The following is an 11,915-nucleotide window of genomic DNA, read 5'->3' as shown; positions in this document are numbered from 1 at the left end:
AATAAAGAGATCCGAAGACCAAAATACTTGAATGGAGAACCTCAACTGCGGATCCCAAATCCGAACTCGATATTGGAAATAATCAACAGATTGTTCCAAACAGTGAAAACGAACTTTAATAGTAACTCAGATCACAAATGTCGACCCACTTTGAGTCCGAAAACACTCAAGTTTTGATTTCAATATATCAGAGATAAAGCCGCAGCCGGAGAACCTCGATAATGAATCAAATCAACTCGGTACCGAAAAATAGCCAACTCGTACAGATTTAAAACCCTTAGAAAGAAGAAATATCAAGCAAATCGAGACTAAACCTCGCCGGAACCAACCCGAATTTCACCGTAATTAAACCAATAGGACTGATAAAACACTACTACGCCATTTAATGGTGTTTTCGGCTGAAATAATACGACAGTCGCCGGCTAAACATTTTTTCGGCCAAACTCGTTAGAACGAACGATCGAAGAACGCGATTCGACGGTAGATCTCGATGGTATTGGTGGATTCGGGGTTCATACTAGTGGTTTGCGGCTTTTTCCGGTGACAGTGAATGAGAAAATAACTGCTATTCTTTTCCGGTAGCGATTCCGGTAGGAGTTTCACCTGAGAACACCTACCTCACTGTCTTCGTCGCTCTTTTAGTCTCTCTCCCTCGCAGTTCTCTGCTCTCTCTCTTTCTCTCCCTTTCATGTGGGTGTGCGTGCGAGATTCGTGGCGAAGAGAAGAAACTTTTTTTTTCGTGAGCTTTCTTTGTAAAGAAGATAATGGAGAATATCCAAAAAAAAGGGATCCCTGTGTATGTCGTGTATATGCCCCCACAAAAGGGAGTGTGATCCCTATATGTATAAAAATGAAAAAAACAAAAGGGTTCTTGGCACCTTCCTGGAAGGTTCCCTCGTGGGACCCCCTTTTTAGTGTATGTTTATCCTTTTTGCCTTTGTGGACAAGAAATGGAGGGGTGATGAGGTGTTGTTTTTTAATTGGAGGGATAAGGGTAGGTGTCTTATTTTAATTGAAAGGGTTGTTAGAATGTTAAAAAGAATAAAAGTTTGTTAGGGATTTTGTTGAGAGTTGTTTTTGTATTTTTTGTGGGATGTAATTACATGGGTGAGGGTATACGGTAGGATAAGGTAAAAATGGGTAAAAAGTGCTATCGGGAAGGGACAAAATTGCGTGTCTACAAAAATAATCTCAACATTACAATCGTTATATTGCTATCAATCTGATCCATATATTACTAATTTCTGCATTACAATTTCTCTACACAATTTGTGTTGAACCAAACAACCCAAAAGTACTCAAATTTCTTTATCATTCAATCCATATATTATAACCAACGACAACAATAACATGCTCAGTGTATTCTCACAAAATAACGTTTGGTGAGAATAAAATGTACGCAGTCCATACCACTATTTCAGATGAAGTCAGAGGCGGACCCACATGTATCGGTGGGGGTGCACGTGCACCTGTTAACGTCGAAAAAAATTGTGTGTATATATGTGTATATACCTTGAGAAATTGAAATATAAATAATAGTGCACCCACAATTGACAGGTAGTATACCTTGGTGTGTTGGTTGTATCCAGTGCTTTTTTCCACGCGACCATGGGTCGATTCCCGGAAATAGCACAACATTTTTGCTTTTATTTTCAATTTTTCAGATTGCTTGTTAGTTATTACCAAATTTATAACAAAAATTGATGAAGCAAGGATTCGAACCCACAACCAGTCCTTGAGATGACCTTTGCTTCACCATTGACCTACCATAACTAATTGTTATTAATTTTTAAATGTAAACTTCATATTATGAGAAATATCTTAGAACTCATATCCATTCTATGTAATTATGTTTGCATTATTGTTCATGTCTTTGATGACCAATTGAATACGATAATATCCTTAATCGACCATGAATGTTTTTCGAACGTCTTAAGATAATATTGGCGCACCACAATATTATCAAAAGCAATAAGCGCAAAAAAGCTTCAAGATCTATTATGTTTAAGCACAAAGAACAAATAACGTGTGAGATTTAACAAAAAAGGCATAAAAGGAGAAAAAAATATAAATATATGTCTAGTCCAAGACTAATAATATAAGTATGAATGAGAAATATATGAACAAAAAAATTAATTTTTTTTGATAAAGTGAAATATTAATTGTTTAGCATTCATCTCTTCAAAAAGCCTCATTGACAAGGTAAAGTATGTATTAGAAATTAGAACCGAAGCTGCACATTAAACGAGGCGAGCGCTCAACTTTTGAGTCTTGCTTCGAAGCTTATGCGCGCCTTTAACAACGCTGGTGCACCCACAGACTTCAAATCCTGGGTTCGCCCCTGGATGAAGTAGAGAGTCTGTTTTCGATAAACTACCCCGACTCAGGACATATAATAGTATAACAAGCAAAAAACATAAAAGCACACAACAAAATGGGATAACCACCACTAGATAACAAAGAAAATAAGACACACACAAGGTACTACTGTAAACTATCTATCCAAAATCATAGACATCATTGAAACACTACGAACAAGAAACTCCAGTGCAGGTACAAACAGAACACTCTTCCCAACTTTGACGATCGAACTTTTACCCACTAACCCTCTATCCTAAACTGAGTCTTCAACTTAAACACAAAACACACAGTATTCTCAACTTCAAACCCAAAAATACCAAAATAAACTCGAAACTCTTTGAAAAATAATTGATAACACCAATTTCAAACATATGCAAAAGGATTAGCAAGGAGATATGCTTCAACGACTTTAACAAGTTCAATAGCTTTCTCTTTGCCTTCTTTTATCTCTTCTTCTTTCACTATAAAATCACCATTTGTATGATACTCACTTATTGTCTTGCAAATACATCCTCCATTTTTACTTCCTTCAAATCTAACATCATAGAAAATATGTTCCAAATTTTCTCCAAGTACTTCTCCTTCAATTAATGAATACTTGATTGTCATGTTCTTGTCATCAATGACATGGATCTTGTGTTTCAAGTACTTTATTGGATATCCTGCCATCATCAAAATGAAAAAAATAGGAAAAATAACATAAATATACACCTTAACTTACCATATTTACACAAATTTCCACCCTTATAAAGTAATTACAAAAATCTCAACTAATTATGTATCTTCATTAGATGTATCAGGGAGCTAATTATGTATCTTTACAAGGAAAAAATGTATCTTCGTTGGATGTATTATGCATCTCGACAGATCCAAAATCGAAAAAATGTATTGAGGAGCTAATTATATATCTTTACAAAGGAACTGTATCTTCACTGGATGTATCGGGAACTAATTATGTATCTCGACAGACCCTAAATCGAGATTTTCAGTAATTATATAAAGTGTCGAGATTTTCTATAATTAAACTCCAAACTATCGAGATTTATGTTGTTTGCCAAAAAAAAGGTCATTTTTAAGGTATAAAGGTTGGGCTTGAGACCTATGAATAGAACCTAAGTTGCTTGGACTTTTCAAAAATGTTGTCGCACCTGTATCAGATTGTTCAAAATATATTATTTTTAAAGGATTCGATACGCAACCGTAGACATTTTTGAAGAGGCGAGCAACTTAAAATAGAACGACACAACAAAATGATGAATGAGGAAGAATGTAGCATTGGAGGAATGTCTGATGAACTTGTCATTTGTGTTTGTTTAACTACTTTACTAACTTTTTTTTTTTTTGTTTTAACACCCCGAGCGCACACTCACTTTATATATACACGTCAAATTTTCTAGCCTTTCGAAAAAGCCCCTCTTGCTTTTCTAAATGTTGGACAAGTTCTATATATTGGACTTGTTTTTTAAAACTTTATAGTTTACTTTTGTGTGTTGAATCATAATTTTTTAAAATTAGAAGGAAATTAAAACACATTTTTTTTTTTTTACTTATTTATGTTTTCAATGCCCACTCTTTTTTTTTTGGTTTCCCATTCGGTATTCGGTACCCGTATTGGAGCCCGATTAATTCGGATTCGCGCTGGGTAGGGCCCCATTCGAGGGGTAGCGCTCCCAACAGAGTTTTCTCCATGCCCAGGATCGAACCCTCGAACTTTGGTTAAGGGTAGAGCAGCCCCATCCGCTGCACCACAACCCATGTTGGTTCAATACCCACTCTTTAAGACTATGTGGAACTAGCTTTATTTTCTTTTTTATCATGGTCAAGCACGTGAGAATTCTTTTCAAATTACGACACAATAAATTTTGAAAGCTCAAATCGTCATAGAGAAGAAGCATAATTTATTTACTTAATTATATCTTTAACATAAGCGTATGTTTTTTTTAAAAAGAGCTAATTAATTAGAAAAATAAAATTAATTACCTTCGACAAAATTCATCTTCTTGATGCATTCATCACCTTCAATAGTACTCTCAATATTTTTAACAGTTTGTGACATTAACTTTGGTACAAGGTTGTCTGCATCAAGAGCCAAAGCCTTAAAAATCCTAGTTGCTTCAACTTGTGTTACAATATCTTGTGTATATGTAGTAATACCCATAATATAATTAATATTAGTTTGCCTAAAAATAAAATAAAATAAATTGGAAGATAATTATTGAGAAAGATTTGAGCCTTAATTTGTGGATATTGAAATAGTGAACATGAAGGTATTTATAGGAAAAATTTGGAGTGAGAATTTAGAAGTTTGAGTCAATAAGTCAATAAGTCAACTCTTCTAATTTCAACATTCAAAGCACCCAATTTTGGACTATAGATAAGATTAAAAGTCCATTTTCTAAATGTCCTAACCATACTCTTTGAATTTGAATAAACTTTTAGAAAAGTCAACTAAAAAAAGCTTCCTTTGGAAAGTTTTGGGAGGTAAAAACTTATTCACACCAAATATTTTATATAAAATGAAATTGATCAAAATTGTTTGACTGATTTTTTTATAATTCATTCATTAAGGTTGAGGATCTAATCGTGCAAGCGAAGTTGGAAAACGAATTGTAGCACAACGACTAAAAATCATGTTGGAAGAGTTTTAAATGTGAGCTAATAGTCACGCATCCGCAACTCTCTATCAAACTTATTGAATTGATAATGTGAAAGTATATATATTAGTCTATTATGAGTATGTAAAATAAATATATACATAAATATATATTATGCTTTACGCGTAAATATAACTTGATGCAAACATCAGGATAATATTATTATGTTCGATCAATATAAATCTGCCCATAAATAAAGGGTGCTATGAATAGATCCAAAACATTAATAATTGGCTCTAATTAATCATGTCTAAATGTGTGTTATTTAGTTTGATGATTTTAAAATAAGCCCCCACCCCACCCCCACCCCCCAAAAAAAACAAAAAGAGAAGAAATTAGTCCAAGGATTTAGTCTCCTAGGGCACCTATTGCTTAAAGTTTTATATATTTATTTTAATTTGCAAGATCAAAAATTCGAAGGCGAAGACATTTCAACCATTCTATCATAATTCATATTGATGTTGATATATAATTTTCTATAATAAAATATAGTAACTGATATTATAGTGTAATTGGTTTAGTTTCTTCCTCTTCTTCTTTTTTTTTTTTTGTTAAAGAAATTTCGAACAAAATCATGATCACTCTTAACTAAATTTAAATATCATTATTACCAACCTTAACTATAAGTATCAAGTTCTAGCTTTGAATATGGAAAAAAATTATACCACATTATTATAAATTAATGAAAATCAATACAAATATTGAACATTATAAAAAAAAAAAAAAATACCAAAACAACTAGAGTTTCAATATATGAGTCAAAATCAAAATATAATTTTCTAAATTGAGCTCCCTTTTTTCCTTCAACATTTTGATTTTTCGTTTCAAATCTTCTCTTTCCTCCACAATACCCCCACCCCCACCCCAACAAACCATACATATTGGTAAAAAGAACTGCTATATATTTGCTGAATAGACAGATAGATTGAAAAAATCATGACTATACTTAACAATAAAATACTTTGGAAAGTTCATATAGGCGAAAACTTTTTATTGCCGTTGAAAAAAGAATAAGTCCCGCTCCCCCACCCCATTTCTATTTAAAAAAAAAATCACCAAAAAAAGATCAAATTAATATTACTCCGTAGTAATGTCACAAATCAAGTTTTATTATTAATCTATCCGACCTTGATCATGTATGTCTCTTGTAGTGATATAATAGTAAAAAGAACACAAATAATTCAATCGAGTATGAAATACGTTGATAATAATTGTGTAATAACATCATAAACCAAGTTTTATTATTGATTCGTTCAATCTTGAATGTATGTCTTGTATAGTAATATATGGTTAAAGGAATACTGATAATTCATCTGAGTATGAAATATGTTCATATAAGTAGACAATAATTTTATATTAATATCACATCCAATCGTAAATGTATATCTCGTATAAGGATAAAATAGTCAAAGAAACATGCACCAATAATTTATCCGAATATGAAATACTAGGGGTGCGCATTACTCGCTTCGATTCACTTTTATGTATTATGAATTTGGTTTATCTATTTTTGGTTTTTGAATATTGCTAAATCAATAATCAAATTAATAAGATATTTTTTATCGGTTTTTAGTTTAGCGATTTTTATCCTTAACAATTCGACTTTTGATTTAACTGATAAGAAAATACTCATAAAATAGAAATAGTAGCAACTAACATGAAAAGAAATCGAATCTTCGTTGAAACCAAAATCCTACATGATGTATTTTAATTTACAAAAATCCTCAAACTTGAAGTAAATGTTTATTAGGAGAAATTAAGAGTTTGTATAATTTAAAGAGAAAATGGTCAAAAGCCCCCCAACCTTTATCCCAAATCCCAATTACACACTTATACTTTGCGAGAGTCCTATGACCCCTGAACTATTTTAAAATGAAATTATTATCCCCCAACGCTGACATGACAAGAGAGTGTGTAATGTATTAGAGAGAAATTAAGTGAAATATATAATAAGTATTAATATATATGTGTGTGTAATGTATATAATATAAGTAGGTGTAAAACTTCTTCCGTCTTAAATTATGTGACATACTTTTTTTTTAATCCGTCTCAAAAAGAATATCATATTTTTTTATTTGACAACTATTTAATGACATCATCCCATTTTATTTGTATTGGGTTCCACTTAATAAGAAAAGAAAACTAAAAAATAAAAATTAAGGTGAGTTTAAAAGGAGCAACTTTATAAACTTTACAAAGTCATCATTTATTTCTTAAACCGTATTCGATCAGAAAGCGACATATAAAATAAGATGGAGGGAATAGTAATTTAGTATATTCTTAATTATCGTGTTATTGATTTACCCAATAATTCAATTGAAAAAAATTAAAATCGAGCCAATAATGTAATAAAAGAAATTTATAAAATCATTATAAAATCGTTAACCCAACAACAATAAATCAATAATATTTTTATTAGTTTAATCTATTGGTGGTCTCTCTTTCCTTTTCCTGTCTGCAAAAAGATCACCAAAAACATTAAAAACAAAGAAGATCATTTTCCTATCTGTGTTTCACAAATCAACCTATTTTTGTTCTCAAATTCAAAAATTCTGAATTGGGTAGCAGCAAAATAAATAAATAAAATAAAATAAATTAGAAAAAGATATGAATGCAATAAAGGAAACAGTTTCAGAGAAACTTTCAAGACTTTTTTCTGATTCTCCATCTAAATCTTCTTGTGATCAACAACAACCTCAGGTTCTTTTCTTTTTTCTCTTTCTTTTTTATAACTGTTAAAGAAAATGTTAATGAATTTTGTATGTTTATATATATGCTGTTGTTAAGAAAGATTGATTTATTTTTTTTAATGTTGATATGTTCTTGAGGTTATTGTTGGGATTTTGGAGCAATGTGACTGTAGTTTTATGATTAAAGTTTGGATTTTGATGCACTAGGTAATTTTTTATTATATATCTTAGCTTTGGTGGTTAGAGTTATATGTTACTTGTGGCTAGTGGGAGGTATATTTCGTGAAATTAGTCCAGGTGCATGCATGTAAACTGGCTCGAATACCACACATATATATATACAAAGGCGGAGCTAGGATTTCAAGTAAGGGGTCCAATTTTCAAAGAAAACTAAGTCGAAGAGGTTTCAACACCTGCAATAACCACATAAAAAATAATTTTAATCATGTATAAATAGTATATTTTTTCGTCGAAGGGGTTCGTTTCTGTATGTATATATATATATATATATATATATATAAACAAAAGAAAGAAAACGACGACAACAACTACAACAAACCTAGTATATTCCCACAAAGTGTGGGGTTTTGGGACGGTAAGTGCATAGCAGTCCGTACCAATACTTGAGAGGTAAGATAGAGAGGTTGTTTTTGATAGACCCCGACTCAAAACAAAAATAGTCCCAAAAAAAATAGTAAAGGGAACAAGAAATGATTAGTATTACCACAAAAAACAAAGTTTGAATTTTGATGAGCATCCATGAGGTCTTAGTTTTAAATTTTAGCTGTGACAAAATATTAGGTGATTTTTGGCAATCTATTTAAGACTCGGTGGACAGAGTTAACTAGTACATGTGTTGGTGGGAGGTAACAGATATTTTGTGATATTAGTCGAGGTGCACACAGGCTGGTCCGGATGACACATTTATATATAGTATAAAAAAGAGTCTAAATATTGATAATTCCTTAATGAGATGAGTAAGATTGCATGCAATAGATTCTTGTGGTTCGGCACTTTCCTGGACCTGCACATAGCGGAGGCAAAATTTGATTATAGTTTGATGATTAAGGTTCCAATTTTGATGAGCACCATGAAGTCTCAAGTTTAAATTTTAACGGAAGCAAAAATACTTGGTGATTTCTTACCGTCTACCCAAAACCTCGGTGAACAGAGTTACCAGGTACCTGTGTTGGTGGAAGGTAGCAGGTATCCAGTGGAATTAGTGGAGGTGCATGCCAGCTTGCCCGCACATCACATCATAAAAAAGAAAGAGTTATTCCTTAATGAGATGAGTAAGTCCGCATATAATGTACCTTTGTGGTTCGGGTTTTCCTGGACTCTGTGCATGCGTCGCTGTAGTTTAGTGAATCAGACTATCCTTTTGAATGCGATGAGTAATCTGAAATTGCATTAAATTGGTTGACCTTGAAAAATATATAGAGAACTCTGTACTGTGTGATGTACATTATCTTTCTTTCTTTATCAGAAGGATTGATTGGTTGTTCATAAATGTTACCTTTTCTTTTCCTTTTTGATAATTGCAAATATGAATAATTTTGTTGTGTTTTTCAGTTTCAAAAGAATATGAATAATTTCTTATTTTCTGAGAATTGAAGATAAGATGGGCTAAGCACTAGTCATGTTGGTGTACTTACATTAGGTGTTTGCGACCGCCCCTTTGGAAACAGCCTCTGGCAGAAATGCAAGGTTAGGCTGTGCACAATACACTCTTGTGGTGGTGCTCTTTTTCGGACCCTGTGCATAGCGGGAGCTTTAGTGTACGGTGCTGCCCTTGAAGTGAAGTATGTTTAGAGATTCATATGTTAGTAGAACATTTAGAGAACTTCGAATGTCAAATGATTAATTAGGTAGAAGGTTCGTAGGCAGCACTGCATTGTCTCGCTGTCTGTCCATACTAGTAGTCGTAGTATTGGTCATTTAGTTTCTTGTTCTTCAATTTCTGTTGCTTTCTTGTTCTCAGAACGAAAAATAAGCAAGTTTTCGCTAGTTCCAGAAACATGCTGCATTTTTCTTGATTTGGTTTCTTTGATTGGTGTATTATTTGTGACACTGTAGTTCTCTGTGTTTAGGCCAGGCCATACACAAAAGAGGGAAGATCTTTATCATCTGTACTTTCTATCTTTCTCCCTTCGAAGTCTTTTGGTAAGTTCAGAGATCAAAATAATCCCGAGACGCTTAAATCACATTCTTTTACGTGGAGAAGTAAAAGTTTCTCATGGCGTGATAGACCTATGGAGATGCCAAATGATCACATTGAAGAAGGTGAAGATGTCTTCATCACGAGTTCATTTGGTGTGGTGAACGAATCATTCTATACGCCTAGGTGTAATGGAGAACCTAATTCTGCAAGAAGCGTTGCCAGTGGTTTTGAACCTTTTGAAGACAGTTTGGAGCAGTACATGCCTGATCTCATCGATGATTCTGTTCTCATTTCTTCGGATTTGTATGATTTTTTCCAGAGTTCTCTCCCTAACATAGTGAAAGGTTGTCAATGGTCCTTGTTGTATAGGTAACTTCGCCTTAGAACTCTCTCCGTTGAAGTTCTTTTGCAACTTTTGTGGTTGAATATTCATATTTACTCTGTTATGTATTTGAATGGAGGGCAGCACCGCGAAACATGGTATATCACTTCGTACGCTAATTCGCAGGAGTGCTAATACTTCTGGTCCTTGTTTGCTGGTACTTTCACCTCCACTTTACTGCAAAAACTTTCTGTGCATTCATTTCCTGTACTTCATCATTTTCCATATCTTTGATGTGATATTTTCTTAATCATGCTTGTTTCAGATTACCGGCGATAAGCAAGGTGCTGTATTTGGTGGGTTGCTTGAGGCACCACTCAAGCCTACGGTGAAGCGGAAGTACCAAGTAATACTTGTTTTCTCCTTTTATATGAGACAAGTGACAATAGCCCTATGAATTCCGATTAATGGTAAACTAATATCACAAGAACAAACGACCAGCTTTTGTCATCTAGTTTTTGGTATACAACTTGTTTACTGGGAGATTTTTCCAACAACGACATGCCCAGTGTAATCCCACAAGTGGGTACGGGAGACTTTTCTGCTGTTAATAGAATTCTTTACCTTATAAACAAAACTATTTCTTCCTAGTCTCATTAAAATGTTTGAAAAGTAGTAGATGATTTGTGCTTTTTCATCGCGACTGATCTCATTTTTATTTCCGTTGATAATATGCTTTCATTCTATTATCCTGACAGGGAACAATTCAATCATTTGTATTCACAACAGTATATGGTGAACCAAGGCTATTCAGACCTACGGGTAAGTATATCAGATCGATAGACTCTTATATCGTACATTTCTTGGATCGATTCTCTCTGTTACATCCGAGACCAAGCTACTTCTCTCTGTTCAAACCATGCAACAGCCAATTAATGTGTCACTTCACGAGATTCTATCTGATCCATCAATATCATATTTATCCTTTCCTTCCCTTTTTTCGTTTGAATAACAGTGGTAAGAGGTGGAGTAACCGTTTCCCTTTTTTATATATCGACGCCAGTACACCACACAGCTTAGCTTCTACGTCTTAGTTGGTGTAAATTTCTGGAGGTCAAAAATATCGTGCTTTTTTGGAGAAGTCCAAGCAACATAGATGATCATATAGTCCTAGGCTTTTGTATTATATTGCTTGAGCTTGCTATGTGGTTCTTAATATAAAAGGTTAACCTTACGTACCTATTTGGTACATGTAATCGACAGTACAAAAAAACCGAGGAGCAAATTAAGCTAATCTTCTTTTTTCTTGTTATTTTTTGGACTAGGTGCCAACAGATATTTTTACTTATGCATGAACGAATTACTGGCATTTGGAGGAGGTGGACATTTCGCGTTATGTTTGGATGGAGATCTGTAAGTTTATCTATATAGCAGTTGACATTGTAGCTTGCAGATTTCTTGAAGTTCCATCGTTGTGATGAAATAATTTTCGATGAAGGTTATCTGGTAATAGTGGACCTTGTGATACGTTCGGGAACTTATGCTTGGCACATGATGAAGAGTTTGAGTTGAAGAACGTTGAGGTATGTCTTCTTGCCCACTGATTATTCAAAAACATAGCTTCTGTCTCTAGTTTCTGCTTTCAAGTACTCTCTACGAAGCATCATTGATGATTTTTAGCTACATTTCACCTGTCCCGCACAAAAGAATATGATACAAAGGGAAGT

The 11,915-nt window shown here is 33.4% G+C and overlaps 2 protein-coding genes across 2 annotated transcripts in view; one reads left to right on the top strand and one right to left on the bottom strand.

Annotated features, from left to right (window-relative positions):
- Positions 1-2,435: 2,435 nt before the first annotated feature.
- LOC107853163 (pathogenesis-related protein STH-2) lies at positions 2,436-4,607 on the bottom strand. Its single transcript, XM_016698168.2, has 2 exons — positions 4,342-4,607; positions 2,436-3,023 (listed from the first exon to the last, which is right to left on the bottom strand). Exons 1-2 carry the CDS (start codon positions 4,517-4,519, stop codon positions 2,725-2,727), a joined length of 477 nt encoding a protein of 158 aa, XP_016553654.1. The 5' UTR covers positions 4,520-4,607; the 3' UTR covers positions 2,436-2,724.
- A 2,843-nt stretch (positions 4,608-7,450) lies between these two features.
- The window catches only part of LOC107853165 (oxidation resistance protein 1), an 8,543-nt gene continuing 4,078 nt past the window's right edge, over positions 7,451-11,915 (top strand). Inside the window, exons 1-7 of the mRNA XM_016698170.2 lie at positions 7,451-7,715; positions 9,796-10,235; positions 10,333-10,405; positions 10,514-10,594; positions 10,947-11,010; positions 11,514-11,601; positions 11,687-11,771. Of these exons, the coding sequence (XP_016553656.1) occupies positions 7,623-7,715; positions 9,796-10,235; positions 10,333-10,405; positions 10,514-10,594; positions 10,947-11,010; positions 11,514-11,601; positions 11,687-11,771 (924 nt within the window). The 5' untranslated portion in view covers positions 7,451-7,622. The remainder of the gene's footprint in view (positions 7,716-9,795; positions 10,236-10,332; positions 10,406-10,513; positions 10,595-10,946; positions 11,011-11,513; positions 11,602-11,686; positions 11,772-11,915) is intronic.

Source organism: Capsicum annuum, chromosome 12 (genome assembly GCF_002878395.1).
Source record: "Capsicum annuum cultivar UCD-10X-F1 chromosome 12, UCD10Xv1.1, whole genome shotgun sequence".
NCBI lineage: Eukaryota > Viridiplantae > Streptophyta > Magnoliopsida > Solanales > Solanaceae > Capsicum > Capsicum annuum.
This window is presented reverse-complemented; position numbering and strand designations above follow the sequence as displayed.

Excerpts from the sequence above, each read along its gene's own strand:
- LOC107853163 (XM_016698168.2), bottom strand. The coding sequence starts at position 4,519 with ATGGGTATTACTACATATACACAAGATATTGTAACACAAGTTGAAGCA. Across the intron at positions 3,024-4,341 it reads GAAGATGAATTTTGTCGAAG|GATATCCAATAAAGTACTTG; the intron begins GTAATTAATTTT and ends TGATGATGGCAG.